The 15,782-nt window shown below is 41.1% G+C and overlaps 1 protein-coding gene across 6 annotated transcripts in view; it reads left to right on the forward strand.

Annotated features, from left to right (window-relative positions):
* Ntrk3 (neurotrophic receptor tyrosine kinase 3) overlaps positions 1-15,782 on the forward strand; it is a 395,823-nt gene that overhangs the window by 334,254 nt on the left and 45,787 nt on the right. For 4 of the 6 annotated variants that reach the window (XM_047538450.1, XM_047538456.1, XM_047538448.1 and 1 more), the window contains one exon: positions 14,715-14,789. The exons of the other annotated variants lie outside the window; for them this stretch is intronic. In XM_047538450.1, coding sequence (XP_047394406.1) covers positions 14,715-14,789 — 75 coding nt within the window. The remainder of the gene's footprint in view (positions 1-14,714; positions 14,790-15,782) is intronic. 6 annotated transcript variants of the gene reach the window in all.

The following is a 15,782-nucleotide window of genomic DNA, read 5'->3' on the forward strand; positions in this document are numbered from 1 at the left end:
GTCAGATTGTGAATTCAAAGTTAGGCAGGAAGTGGGTTAGGCAAGACCAGGAGGAACCCAAATAGGCAATCAGATACCCACCAAGTCAAGGTGAATCTGTGGTGAGGATGAGGAGAATTTTGCAGTAGGTGGCAGGAAAAATCTTGGCAAGTCTTGTCTAGGGAAGTAAAAACAGAATCTGGGAAGAATGTCCAGAAGAGATGGTTGAGTGGTAGGATGGTTGAGTGTCAGGGATGATGACATAAGGTCAAAAGCAGGGTTCTAGCAGAAATTAAAGCCAAGAGTCTAGCAGGTGAGGAGGGAAATATGTGAAAACCCGGGCAAAGATGTAGAGTGCCATAAAGCAGATCTGAGGGTTGATACTACTGGACTGGGTCCTAAGCTGCAGATTCCAGGCCAGGGTTACTGGCAGCATTGGAAAGAATGATAATAATCTTTAGGGTATGGAAATACTTTAGAGTAAGCCAATCTGGTTGGTAAAGTGTTTGATTTTATAGATGTCATGGTACTCCCATGACAGTGATGAAAATTAGACCCACATTGCCTGGGTTTGAATCTGTGCTCTCATAATTCCTGGTTATATGATTTGGGGAAAGTTATTTACCCTTTCTGTGCCTCCAACTGTAAAATGAAGTTAATAGCCCTTATCTCATACATTGGCTGTAAAGATTATGAGTTAATACATGTAAAGCTCTTAGGATGATATATGCTCAATAAATATTAATTACTGTTATTGTTATTAGAGTTAAAATAAAAATGGTTTCCCCAGTTCCAAGATGAACATTCTGAACAAGGTTTACCTAAGGGTATTAGCTAAGGGAGGCCAATTGTAGTAACAAATAGATGCAAAAATATATAATGATTCCAACACAAATAGAAGCTCATTTCCAGGTCACATCACACTATGAGCAGGTGAGCTAACTGGAAGAGTAGCCCTCCTCCACATGGCCATTCAGGCTAATGGAGCACTATCTTTGTCCTTATGTGGTGTCCTCAGTTACCCTAGGCATTCATCTGGAATGCCTACTCAGATGGACAGGGTAAGTACCATGAAGGAATGTATGTGGGTTGTCGTCCATGGGCTCAGCCTGCATAGGTCTGTCACCTCCCCTCCTGAAAAAAGCCTAGTCATATGTTCTGTTTTAGTCAGTTTTCTCATATTTCTTTTTTTGTCACTGTGACCAAAAGACTCAACAAGAACAATATAGAGGAGGAAAAGTTTATTTGGGTTTCATAGATCTCTGTTCAAAGATGGTCAACCCCATTAGTCTAGACTTGAGGTGAGGTAGAACATCATGGAAGAGGAACATGGTAGAGGAAAGCAGAAAAAGCTTCATGCACCATGGACAAGATATAAACCCCTTTCAATTTTATGATCAGCAAGGACATTGGCTGATTAAATCATCTGAGCTGAGAGTCTGGGGCTTCTGTAAGTCTTGACTAGTTGTGTCTGTCCTCAACTAGGGAGAGGTCCTTAAATGGAATTCAAGTGGATGTTAGTGTGCTGAGGGAGTCAGTGATCTAGGAAATGACTTGTAGTTTGTTTTCACCTTTAAAAAAGTGAGTGATGGCAATTTAAGGCAACTTACTTTCAGGATCACAGTGTGCCTTCATGCTCCCTGCTCTATGCTGGGGTTTTGGGAGCCCACTCAGTAACAAGAACCCCTCTTTACTCTCCAAATTATAAATTGTGAACCCACTGAGGTAGAGAAGACAAGCATGTTACCCTAATAATGTGCACTTGAATCCTTGCTGATGGAGGCCTCATATTGCCACTATAATGGGCTTCTCCACTGGGTCCCCAGATTAGGCATTCCAGTCCAGCACAGCAGTGCAGGAATATTTTGCCCTGGAAAGGTAGATTTTTGTTGCTCATTTCTGTTCTTTGTAGGAAAGAGGACATGACATTTCCCTACCTGCTTAGAAAGGGAAGGAGTTGTGGTCTCATGTCCATCCTTGACCAATTAGTCACATTGTTCTTCCCAAGAGGCAAGATTAAGGCTAGAGAACTGCCTGGATTCAGTTGTTTCTCCAGTTTATGTTCCTCATTTATGTTCCTCTAATTGGAATTCTGAAGCAATTCAAAGAGAGAGGAGTCCCTTCACAATTGCACTCATCTCTGCTTGGACAAGAGACTGCCAACCACCCTGAGAATCATAACTTATTCCTCTGGGCCAGGAGTAGGGGGACCCAGCACCCCCTCCTGCAGCTAAACTGGGTTAGAACGGATCAGCCGTTGATAATTGCTGACCTTGTTTGGAGGGAGTTTAATCAGATTTATCCCTGTGGTTTCAATCTTTAGGCTCTCTTGAATAGACCCAAGTACCAGGAAAGAAAAGATATATTGAATTTCAGAAGATCGCAGGCAGAGGTCCAGTGGCCAGACCCTGGGGTACAGGACCTGATTCTTTCTTTGTTGCTTTTAAAATATCCTAATAACTTTTTACCCATGTTTTTATTTATATAGAGGAGAACAATTGGGGAAAATTTATATTCCATTCCTGAGAAACATGATTGTCCTTTTTTTTTATTTTGGATAATTTTAGATTTACAGATCAGTTGCAAACATAATATAGAGAGTTCCCATATACCTTTCACCCATTTTCCCAACTGTTCCTATAACAATGATACATTTGTCAAAAAAAAAAAAAGAAGTTATCAGTGGCACAAATTACTAATTAAACTTCAGACTATTTGAATTCTGAGTTTTCTCATTAATGTCCTCTTTACGGTCCTAGGATCCATTCCCAGGTACCACATTACACTTAACCAATTCTTATTTAAGGGCACTGGGACTGCTATGATTGAATCAGGGGTGAGGGGTTGGTTCTACCCATTTCAGTCTCTCTTTTAATGCTTGCTACCCTAGAATAACCCTTGGTGCACCTTCCGGAGGCCCCAGGACTCTATGGTTTTGTTAGCAGGAATGGGGATAGGTGGGCTATAGGAAGACCTCCTGCAACACCAAGGCCAAGAGCTGCTGAAAAACCTTGTTTTGTGAGTAACTTGTAGCTCCAGATTCTTATAGGAATCCTTTAGAACTGTGCAGGTCTGGGAAATCATCTTTAGACAGTGTGTGGACAGGGCTGGAGTTAACTTTCTCTTATACAGCTTAGACCAGGAAGCTAAAAGAAAGAATGGGGTCTTGTTAGATTCCCAGCCCCTAGACCACACCTTTTTTCTTCAGTTTTGGTAGAGAGTGCATGGGGTTAATTTGGAGACATGGCCACAGAGTATACCTCTGGGTAGACAGGGTGCAATGGTATGCACATCTTGAGTGAATTTAGAAAAAATAACTTAAATGCTGAGAACTATTAAGCTGCACAAGGCTGCAGAGGGAAGGAACACAGAGGAAGGTGTGTGGGATAGATTTATGCTAATTATAGGTATTACAACCTTGTTTCCTTGATTAAAGCCAGTGGATCTGCACCCTAATTATCTACAAAATATCAGACATTTTAGAATGTGAAAGTCTGTTGAGGGACAGGACTGGTATTTAGGATACCTCTGTCTCACTGCCAGTTTTGTGCCTATGTTGCATGAATCAAAGATAGTACTTTCATCTAGGATACCTGGAGTTTGGATTATAGCTCTATAGTCTCTTTTACATTTTTTCTTCTATGAGACTAAGTCCTGTGTATAATGGTGAGAAGAAGGCTCTGTTTCTTCAGGATAGAAGGGAGAAATGGCCAAAGATTTCAAGGGTAAAGTCAAAGCCGCTCAAGCAGTCTCTATTATTGTTTTGACCCCAGACCACAGCTGTTCAATATCCCAGGACTTTTTCTCTTTCTGATAAAATAAGAGAACAACTTCTTGTTTTGAAACAGGCTTTTTACATATTACCTGGATCTAGTTCAGTGAATGAAGTTTAATGAATGAAGATGGTACTCTATTTATTTAGGGATGATATTTAGGGTACTCATACCCCAATCAACTGATGGGCAGAAGAATTATGTGGACAGAAGTTTTAAATACATTCCTCAGGAATGGGGGTTCTAAAAATTCTTTCTTCCACCTCTGCATCCCATACCTCCATCTTCCTAGGACATTTTATACTTCATTTCAATGAAATGGTAATGCTGGATATATACCTGCAACTCAATCATTTCATAAAGGACAAATAAATGCTAGGTAAATGCTAGGAAGGATCTGGTGGTTTCTGTCATGGGACACACTGACAATCTGATGTAAAGATGACTTAGAGAGGGCAAGATGAACAGGAAGTTGACATGCCAGCCACTGGACTCTAACAATGATTAAAGGAGATATTTGGGGCATTTGTCTCCCAATGGTAAATACTAGGCCTGGGGAGTATCCTTTCAGCTTTTCTTATGGGTCTTGGCAACCAATGACTATTGTAGTATCTCCAATTCAGAACTTGAAGCCAGGAAGCCTCAGTTTAGTCCTGGATATGACCATTGACATGAGACAAATTTATTTTTTTGCTTAGGAACTAAGTTTATCATTTATCAAGTGGGTACTTGCTGGTTTTTTTCTTCATTATCTTGAGGATTCACCATCTCTTCACAAGTGCTAGCCACACCAATAGCATTATTTTCTGCCACCACATGGGTACTTAGTTGGGAGTTTGAAGGATATGCTGAACTTTCATCTTCATATGTGTTGGTGGCTTCATTGCTCCTTCTCCTGGAGCAGGCTTTAAGGACTTGGCACTAGTTCTGTCACTTAGTGACTTTGGTGACATTGACATTCAACTCATAAGGTTGAATTCGGTGCTGAATTTTCCAATGCAGTTTTTTTTATTGCAGTAAAACCTCATCTTCAAATAGATTTTCATAAAATAGATATGCAGGCAGGCAGAGGAATAGAGAGAGATAAACACAGAACAGCTCTAGCTGCAGTAGAAGAACAAAGAGCCATGGCCATTCTGCTATCTCTTTCCTGCGCCCAGGTGTGGGGACCTTGAAGCACTTTGAAGGGGGGAAGCTTTTACATCCTGTAGGACTGAGCATGGTGACCCCTTCAGCAGGCTTCCTGGTGAAGATTTAGGACAATGGTTCTAACCACATATGATAGTAATATTGATAAAAAACAGAAAACACTAGGCAATTGATGAATGACTAACTCTGCCTTTAATTCCCATCAAATTCTCCTGGTTCTTTGTGGTTCACTGGTTGATTGTGCACATTCTCATTCCCAACCCAACTGAAGAAGAACTCATCTTCAATCTAGGGAGAATTTGATCTTTCACATCAGCCTTTGCAAGTTCCCTCAATATTCTTCCTGGGGAGGAAGAGGGTCTTCTGAGACCTCAAAGAAGTAAGTGATCAAGGATTGCTAGTTTTCAGTTTATAGGTGAGAAAATAGAGCTTTAGAGAAGAATGGTGGTGATGTTTACACCCCTGAAATTCCTCAGCATTAGAACATTCACATGACTTTAAGATGAACAATCTTTTTTGTGTATTCGTTGATCCATCTGTACTGGTTCATTTCCTTCTCTTGTACTAAGTTTCCTTGCCATTGACAAGGTCCATGTATGGCATACAGAATTCAGGTCAACTCCGTGGCTGTCTGAAAGGATAAATACAACACAATCTCTATTCCCAGGGAAATCAAAATTTCACAGGATATGTAAGACAGGATGAAAATTTGTAGCTCTATTGTAAGCCAGAGGGAGAGGAATAATATAAAAAGTGGCTACAAATTTCAAAAGTCCATTTAATTGGAGCAATGACATAGACCTTGAGTAGTAGATTGGCAGTCAGTGGATTGTACTAGGAGTTCATTCCAGGCAGAGGGTTTAGTATGAACCAAGGCATAGAAGCAAGCAAATAGAGAGTGGTCTAGAATGATGTGTCATTCAACTGACCAAAACTCAAGCTACATGGAAGACACACAGAAGAAAATATTCATGAAGGAATGAAAGTACCACTATGTTATCTTTTGAAAGACCAGCTGTTTTGATTTAGGTAGTTGAAGGACAGTCATTGACACTCATGTTGAAGTAGGCCATTGTATAGTCCAGGCTAGAGTGGGTGAGATTGGGTGCCACAGTGGATGTGGTAGCAGTGGATGAAGGAGGGGAAGGCATTAGAATCAATGGGATTTGGAATGGTGAACTGAAGGCCAGGGGCTGTGGACTCAGATAACTTTGCAGTTTGGGATCATAGCTTTGAAAATAAGTAACAGTGAAATTGTGGGTCAGGATGGATTTTTTAAGGATGCATCTTTTAGGCCATTCAGTCCATTCTGTATCCCATGAGTGTGAAAAACAGATGAGCAAATGCCAAATCATTTCATCCGACTTTAAAGAAACATGATGCTGGAAGGAGCCTTAAATGTCATCTATGATGGCCCCAGGCACAATGGCATCAAAAATCATCCCAGACAGATGGTTTGCTCGCTCCATCCTTGTGCTTCTCCTGGGATTCCACAGGTTTTCACCTTACATTTTCAGGCTACAGCAAAGAGAAGCAATTATCAATGAGACTTATCTTTTTTCTTTCTGATTTTTAACATTGTTTAGAAGTAGGAAGCTCTCTATCATGTCTAACCAGGATCCTATCTTCTGCAAGGTAAGTCTGTTTCATCCTATGTCCTTAGTACAGATAAATGTGATTTATATTATAAAACAGGCATTATAACACTCAGAAAAACTAAGAGAAGTTCATGTGACCAAAATGGTCTTGTACTCTATGAAGAATACTCTTCATAGGCAACCAGTTATATTTTATTCATTAGCTGTGTCTTGACTGGTGGAAAACTAATAGAATAAAAATATTTCCTTCCCTTGCCTTGCCAAACAGTAACATCCTCTTTCTGAGAGCAGTTTCCAAGTGGTCTCCTAAACTCAGTCTTATCTGTACAATTTTAAAATCCCATTGTTCTTTTCTGTCAGTTAAGGTGATATAGGAGGGGTGGATGCTATCATTACCAACCCTGTCTCCATGAGGTCAAGACAGGGAAAATTCATGACATCAGAAAATTCCAAGAACTTGAGGCATGTGTATATTTGGAGACCCATTCTCAACAGGGGAGAGGAGGAGGCTGCAGGAGGCCCCTGTGTTGAATCTACTGCTCTCTCCACTCCTGTGGGGGGTGGTGATGGATGTATCATAACTGGCTCCATTTTCCTTCCTCAAGTGCAGAAGGCCTTTTGTTTTCTGAGACAAACTGAATATATAACATATAAAAATACATAAATTTCCATACAAATATCTTCTTTACCAGCTGTAATTAAGATATTTGCATGTAAAGAGAACATTGTGTTCCTTTGACTTCCTCCTGGTAGGGAATTGTATTTCTCTTCTAATCCTCAAACCCCGAGAATTTGTGATTTGCCTGTGACTAAACAACAGGAGGAGGAGGAGAAGGTGGAAACAGAGGACTGGGTCAATATAGCATCTGAAATTCAGAATTTTAAATGCAGTTTTCACTCCTGGCTGTTTTTTCCAGGATTAGCTCATCCCACTGGACCAAGCTAGAAATGGGGAGGGGGATTGCCCAAGAGAAGGTGAGCAGAGCACCCCCTTATTCTGAAGTCAGTCTGATTTTAAATCTTTATGCTTCTGCTTAGAGCAATGTGATCTTAGGAAATTTACTTAAATTCTCTAAGCCTTAGATTATTTATCTGAAAAAAGGAAAAAGAGAAAGAGTAAGTGCAAGAGCTGGAGCACATGTGAGAGGAAGAGAGAGAGGGGATAGGGAGAACAATTTCTTCTTTTGTGTGGATTAAATAACATAATGTATGCAAATTGCTGGTACCTATTAGGCACTCAATAGATGGTTATTATTATTCCATGTAAGTGAATAAGGTAGAAATTATGTATACGAGATTTTAAATATGTTACAAGCCAAATTATTTCTTATGATGAGTCTTTGGTACTGGATACTAAAATTAAAGGGGAGATGAACCTACGTAAAAGAACTTAGAGAAATAAAAAGTAAAACCATATACTCTTTCAGGAGAGGTTCAGTTGTTCAAGTTGGTTGTTGAAAGCCCAGGAAGAAAGAGACAGCATAGGTGATCAAAAGGGGAGCTTTGCCATTGTGGAATTAGTAGCTCCAGCCAGGAACTAATGTTGGATAACTGTGAACCATGGATTCTATAGTAGACAAAGGTCTCCATAATTAGAGCCCCATTTTCCAGGTTTCCTAAATTTGTGCCCAAGAGAGAGAGTATAGGTTTATGCATCCTGAATTCTTGGGGATAGAGTCAAGGCTGGCTTAAGTCCAGCTGTACCTCCTTTCTCTTCTTACTTGCAATATGATGGTGGCTTTTAATTACTATGCATAAGATTAAGTAATGAATATGCAAGTGTTTTGTAAACTCTTGGCTTGATGCAGTTGGTTTTTATCAACACTGCCCACAACAGTACCATCACCACCAGGATAGTCTGTGCTTAGTAAATTACCATGAGAACTCTGGGGAAAAAAAAGGTTAAGTTCATCCACAACCCAAAGTTGATTGGTAAGAGTAGTTGATTGGTCAGCACTTCATTCATCTCTCTAACCTGCAAATCACCATGAGTCTTCATGCCTCTATTGAGTCATTCTTCAGCCTCTGTAGCCAGGTTAGACCTTTTATTTCTGTCCCAGTTTATTCTTATAGATGATTATTTCATTATCCAATGGGTCAATCCCCATCTTCTTGAACTTTTTGTTTAATTTTCCAAGTCATTTGTGTATGCATCTCTTCCATACCTCCTAAAGCATAGGTTACCTTGAAGGCAAAGGAATCCATTCCATTTATAGCACAGCAATTGTCACATAATAAATGCTTAATGAAAGTGCTTAATTTTAATACATATGATACTGTGTGAGGTGTTTTCAATAGGTAAGAAATAATATCTCCATTGGCATAAGTATTCTTAAATACTTATGAGTCCCCACTTGGCAGGTACTAATAGTCAGTATGTTGGCACTTATGTAGGGACATAAGAAATATGCATTGGTGACACCTTCCAGAAAGCCAAGTAGATCTGATTCTCCATGAATGACCCAACATCTGCTTATCAGTGAAGAGGACTGAATGAATGTCTAAGAACAATTAAAACACCCATGAGACTGGAGTTGGCACCCAAAGACAATTTATTACTGCATGCAGGAGACCAGATTATTCAAAGGCTATGTGACTGAAGCATTCACTTTCAGTAAGCTAGTCTGTGTGAGAAGCCTAATCATACTGAGAAGGTAGCTTGAAGAGGAAGAAGTCAGAGCAAGGCAGTTGAGGAATTAAATAATCAATGATATCTCTTAAGAACAACTATCAACAGGGTCCTTGGCTACCCAGTAGATTCAGAAATACTGTAAGTCTTTTATATAATTTATCCTTTCTCTCTTGCCCCAAACCAGGAGGGAATAAGCATTGTAGCTACCCAATTCTAAGACTCTCTCTCTTTCAGGCCTCCATGACCAATCAGTGACTGTTTTGTATGATATATTCTTTTTTCATCAGCATCACCCTTTGGACACCATTGAGCCATGGTGGCCTAACAACCTTTCAAACCTTTTCAGACAATCTTGGATGTATATTTATGTTTTTATCTGTTTCAGGCTGATCTTAGGCAAATTGTATGATAAATATTTTATTATTAGTAAATTAGTAAATTACCATAACTACTTTATTATTATAGTGCCCAATAATTTACATGTCACTGGATTGCTATCAGACTAAAACAATTGAGTCCTTTTGTTGCTTGCCAATCTAATTGCCTCCATGGCAAGCATTAGATGCCCCAGGGATGGAAAGTCCATCTGAGGTACTATTCTGAGTGATCAGTGGTGGTTGCTCTGAGTAGATTGATGGGCTGCAACTGGGTTGGTGAAAAAGCATGTGGTAATCACTGGTGGTATTTGCCATTGATAGAGGAAAAGGGATTGCTGGTCTCTGTGTCCTGTTGTCTCTAGTCTTGATGTGTACCATGCTAGCCAGTTCTCACAACCCCAGGGATTCTGCTGGACCCTAGGCATGTTCTCACCTTGATTTCTCACTAACAGATTCTCATATGGCATAGGTGTGAGTTCATCAAATACTCCTGTGTTGAAGGCCTATATACAGAGGGAGAGCTTTGCCAGCTGTACCAGCATTACTAAGGTCATTAGATTTACTTGCCCAAGTTCACAGGTGAGACTGGTATCCCAATATCTTAAATTATCTGCAATTAAGCATCTATTTATTTATTTATTTATTTTTAAAACTTGTGTACATCAAAGCACCTTATTTCTGGGCAGATTTAGTTCCCTATCCTGCCTTGCCAAGATTTGGAGTAATCTAGGTACAGATCTCCCAGGCAGCCTAGTTCCATCAGCTCTGTACCAGCTTTTATCAATATACCAGCACTGTCTTTGGACATGTTTTTGACTCTTGAAAAATTGAGCAGCCCAGGGATTGGATTTTCTGCTAGAGTTCTGCTCCCAGGCAGATGTGGATACAATTATCAACATCCTTTGGATATAGTCCTTGTATTGTTATGATTCTACCCAATTGCACTGTTTTCCTTCATACATTCACCTCCTCCCCATAAGTATTTTATGCAAACCTTTGATGATAGTCTGAATAAAATTTGGGTAGACCACCAACAATGACAAACTTGTGAAGTCCAGGCTAGAAATGAATTTGGAAGTCATCTTGTCAAGCTTACTTATCTGACAGGTGAAGAAATTGGACCTCAAAGACAGAGAGAAAGAGAGAGAGAGAGTAGTTTGTTTTTTTTTTTTTTTGTTAAGTTCATAATCCAGTTAGTAGAAGAGTTAAGACAAGAACGTTGGTCTCCCATCTTGCAGATTTTGTGCTCATCTTTGATTACCATCAAAGCATTGTGAGGTCAACTGACTGGTATGATTATTCCCAAACACAGACATGTAAACTGAGACTCAGAGATGTTAGTTGGTATTCCTCAGATTATTCCCAATAAATGAGAAGTGGAGTTAGGTTTTATATTCTGAGATACAAGTACAGTTTTTTAAGGGTGAGTGAGAATTTCTTGAATAAAAATTTAGAGAGCATGCCAGTATAGTACAGTCTCTATGGAGTTAGGTAAGAGTTTAGAAGTGTGAAACTATAATAATCCAAGTCCAAGATTTTTTTCCTACAAGGTCTTTGTGTCAAGGCTTCTGAAGAAAAAGGAGGCAAACATTTGGGGGTAACTCAGGGCTGGCCATCACATCCAGAAAGGTGAGCTTAATTCAGAGAATTTGGAGTCTCCATTGTAATAGCTGAACAAGCAGCAGCAAGTAATTTGAGTCACATGTAGTCCTAAGAGTGTGACACATTCTGTGAAACTCAAGGGTGAGGAAAGGATACTAGAACAAGGAAGGTGTTGGTCAGAGACAATAAATGTTGTTCTAGCACCTCAAAATGTGTTACAGGAGGTGATTTTTTTGTGCATTTATTTATTGTGAAAATATATTCTTGGGACCATCAGTCAACACATTTGATCACAGTCGCTTGGGATTTCTGTAAGGGCAATATCCATGCCTTATTTCCTTAGTTACACTGATTACACATCTCTTGTGCCCAACACTGTACTTGGTATATGCTTGTAATTCTGTATAGTCCATTAAGTGAACAAAAAAGGAGACTGGATACTTCTTGGTCAACGATTGATGTGGGATGATGTCTAAGGGCACTGAAATTTGAGACACCCAGAAATCTCCCGCCCAGGCTTCATTACAGAGATGCTCTGAGGGCTGAATCTCCATTGTTTTGGTGGGATAATTCTTTACGGCATGTTCCCTTGCCCACAGGGCTGGCAAGATTAGAGAACTATAGAGATATTTCAGACTCGGTGGTGAAGCACAGTGGTATAAGCATTTATCTGCATGAAAATAACAGACTACTTGCAAGACTGTGAGTTCTCCATCCCCAGTGGGTTTCCAGAAAATCTGTATTTTAGAGGTGCTGTAGAGACATGTGCATTGGACATGAGGTTGAAATACATGTTCTCAAAGTTTTGCTTTTTTTTTTTTTCCAATTCTGAAATCCTAAGAGTCAACTCTATAATAGAAATTGCTTAGATACAGTATAGTAATTTAAGTCCTCATTATGCATATGTTAGGAACTGTTAAGTATATATTTCTGAAATGCTATGAAATATTAGGCCAAATCCACCCTCTCCATATCTTCAAATTCACACCTCTGCATTCTTTCCCACTCCCTCGTGCCTCACCATCTGTCACCTGCCCTGTCTCTATCAAGCCCACCTCTTTCCATGACTATGTTTATCTTTCTCTGAAGCCTTTCTTAAAGGCTTTCTTCCTCCTTTCTGCTCTAAAATATCACAATTTCTTTTACATTAAAGAAAAATCTTCGTTAGACCTTTCTGCCCCTTCCAGCTTCCATTTCTCTCCTCTAGTAATAAAACAGGTAGTTTCTTCTCAATTTTGGGGGCTTCTGATCTTACCATCTCATTGAATGTAGTTTGGGGGTCAATAATTGTCTCATCATGGCCAAATTCAAAGGTCTTTCCTCAAGGCTAATTCTTTCTGAACTGTTAAATGATATTATTAAAAATGACCCTATTCCCACTCCCCTTCATCAGGCCTTCTCCACTAGAACTGCATAATCCTCTTGTTCAGTGCCTCAGTAATGTCTTCCTTTCAGTGTAGTCCCCATTCTGGCCATTTTTTGCCTCTTCTCTTGGTTTCTCTCCCTTCTCTAACCAAAAGTTCTGGTGTAACTATTTTAGATATCTACTTTGCACACCTCGTACACTCCCATGGTTAAAACCCATTTTTGCTTTTACAAAAATCCTGTTTGAATTTACATTTTTAACCTCCACCTCTTCTCTCTTTGATTGCTTCAACTGAAGCCTATCCTGGAGAGCTCATTGGCGACTGAAACTTGGTGTGTTGGAAATGAATTCACCATGGCCGCCTCCTGCTTCTTCAGTCGTGCTCCTGAGCAGCCTGTTAGCATCTGTGAAAACTCTCTTGGGAGGTTCCACAAAGGGGAGTCTTTCTGAATCTGTCTTTTCACCACCTACTATGCCACCTGCTATGTCTTTCTTCACAGCACTTCAGTGTGCCTTATTCTTTGCAAGTTGGCAGGAATTACCCTAGACCAAACGCTGATCACTCCAATGCCTGGGTCAGTGTGTATACCTTCAGGATCAGAGCTGTCCTACCCCTGCTCCTCAAACTGCATCCCACCCACTACTGGTTTAAGAGCCTTGAGTGAATCCTCATTTCTCCAAAATATAAATTCCTCACCCTGGCCTACAGGGCTCTCAAGCACTCCACCAGTTTTTCCCCTTGACCTTTGTCACAGGAAGCCCCTGGGTTCCATCCCAGTGAGTCTGTCTTCTGCTCCACAATGCCATGTTCTCATTTCTGCCTTTGCACAAGGCCTTCTGTAGTCCTTGGCTGGACTTGCCGAAACAAAGTGCCACACGTTAGGGGTTTTCAACAATAGAAACTTATTTTTTCAGAACTTGGGAACCAGAATTCTAAAATCGAGGTGTCGACTGGCTCGGTTCCTTCTGAGATCTGACTCTTTGACTTGCAGATGGCCACCCTTGTGTCCTCATGTTGTCTCCCCTCTAATTGTGTGGATCCAGATTTTTCTTCTCATAAGGACATCAGTCATACCAAATTAGGGCTCACCATAAGGACCTCATTTTACTTAATTACCTATGTAAAGACCTTATTTCCACCTGTAGTCATATTTTAAGATACTAGAAGTCTGGACTCCAACATAACAAATTCAGGGGTGTGGTTACACAAATCAACTCATAACACCTTCTTTTCCCAGCTGCCCACATGTCCTTTTTTCTCCCCCTTTGTTCTTTCTCACTGTCTGACTTCACTGCCACCAGAAACCATGGATCTCATTTCATTGTCTTCATTGGGTGGTCTCCTCGGCCTCACCCTATAGGTTTGCACACATGGAAATGTTGCTTCCTAAACCTGCTTTTACCAACCTGCTTCTTCCTCAGGCTTTTACCAGACTGCTTCTCTGTCTCTGGCTCCACAGACATTTGGGGCTTTGTCTCTTGTCCTTTACATACAGCTCTTGACCTGAAAGGCACTTGAGAAATGCCTTTGCTGTCACTTTGAGTCCCTCCTTTAAGGCAGCCTAATAGCCCCTCCTCTAACTTCTTGAGAGTGTTTTCAAAGGAAGTAGGCTTTTTCCAGGAGGTGATGGAGAATGCCAATACTTAGTCTGTTGACCATAAGGAGTAGGAGGGCTGAGTCACCCACACAGATGACCTTCAGCCAACTCTCCTCCTCTCCAAATTGGGAAAGAAGAAGTGTGTCTGGAAATCCCTAAAAATGATAGTTAATTTAGGAATTTTTTTTTTGTTAACACATTAAAGAAATTTTGGAGAAGGTGCTACTTCTTTGACATAAGGGGGTTGAAATTTCTAGAAAAATCCCACTTCTTTTCAGAGTGGTATGTTGGCTGGCTGGGAGGCGTATCCTGTGAAGAAGAGAACTGAGCCCCTGGAAGGAAGCCAATTGACTCTAGATGACCCTCAGAGGAAGACAGCTGGGTGTCATGGATTTGGAGGGGTGTCACAGTGTGTTTGCTGGGTTATGAGTGCTATTTCTGGGTGGACTGCTCAGTGAGGGCCTTGCAGGTGGACTGCACTGGGATTGGTGTTTGGAGGCTGTGGTTAGGAGAGACACACTGTTCAGTTAAAGATACACCTGCTTCCCTTCTCCTTTCTTTCATCTTCCCATGCTTCCTTCCTCTCCCTTCATCCCTTTTCTTCTCTCCTCTCCCTCACTCTCTCCCCATTCACTGTCAGGAAGGGCCATGCCAGAAGGGCTCCTTCAGCGTGTCGTGGCAGCGGCAGAGGCTCGCAGCACCGGCAGCTTCCACAGTGAGTCTGGATTTAATTTCTGGGGCCAGGGTTCTGGGCAGGGCTGTTCACACACAGACTGACAGCTTGCAGGCTTTGGAGAGGAACTTCCATGGGCTGGGGACTGCTTCTAATCTCTCTTTTCCTGCTTCCCACTATGGGGGCATCATTTCACTTCCATGGAAGTTTCCTGCCAAAGCCATTGATGTGCTTGGGATGTCTCATGGGGAGGCAGCATGGTGGGGGGTGGCGGGGCCATGGTCTGCTAAAATAAGGTGCACAGCTGCGGGGAGCCGCCAGAATTCAAAATGGCTGCCAGGGATCTGTCCAGGCCTGCGTGTTGGTGGAGGCTGGAGGCTCTGCATGGAGGGTGGTTTGGCTGCTTTCTTGCATTTCAGGAGGTGCGACCTTGAGTTTTGTGTGCACTCTGGGCATCTGTACTCCATAAGATACTCCCTTGAAGGAAGCAAGACTACTCGAAACACATAGACTAACAGGGAAGAAAGGGAGATTTCTCCCTTGACCCCAGATGAATCTTGGTCTAAAATATTTGATGCTCAGGACAGTTGTTACAGAACCTTTGTAACTAAGCCATATCCCTGAGCATTTGGGGAGAGATTTTTTTCCCTCCCCACTTCAATTTCTATGGTAATTTCTGGTGAGGAGGTGGACATACTGCAGAGTCAGTTGAAGTTCCATCTGTCCTGCCTATATTATCAGACGGAACTGGATGACTTCCTTCCACTTTTTGCTTACGGACTTTTTTCCTTCTGTGTTGGGAATGATCCACTTAGAAAAACAGAAGCACAAGATTTACCTTCCTGACCTAAAGTATCTAGCACAAGTCCTGCTTGTCATCTTAAGAGGCTTTCCCACTGGCCAGATGCTGTTTCTAAACACTGACTGGGTGTGTTGTCATTGAGCCAATGTTGAAGGGAGAAACTTTGGTTTTCTGATATGTGATGATATCCCAATGCAGCAGTCTCCTGGACAGGTGCATGGGAATTCTTTGAC

Source organism: Sciurus carolinensis, chromosome 2, assembly GCF_902686445.1.
Source record: "Sciurus carolinensis chromosome 2, mSciCar1.2, whole genome shotgun sequence".
Taxonomy (NCBI): Eukaryota; Metazoa; Chordata; class Mammalia; order Rodentia; family Sciuridae; genus Sciurus; species Sciurus carolinensis.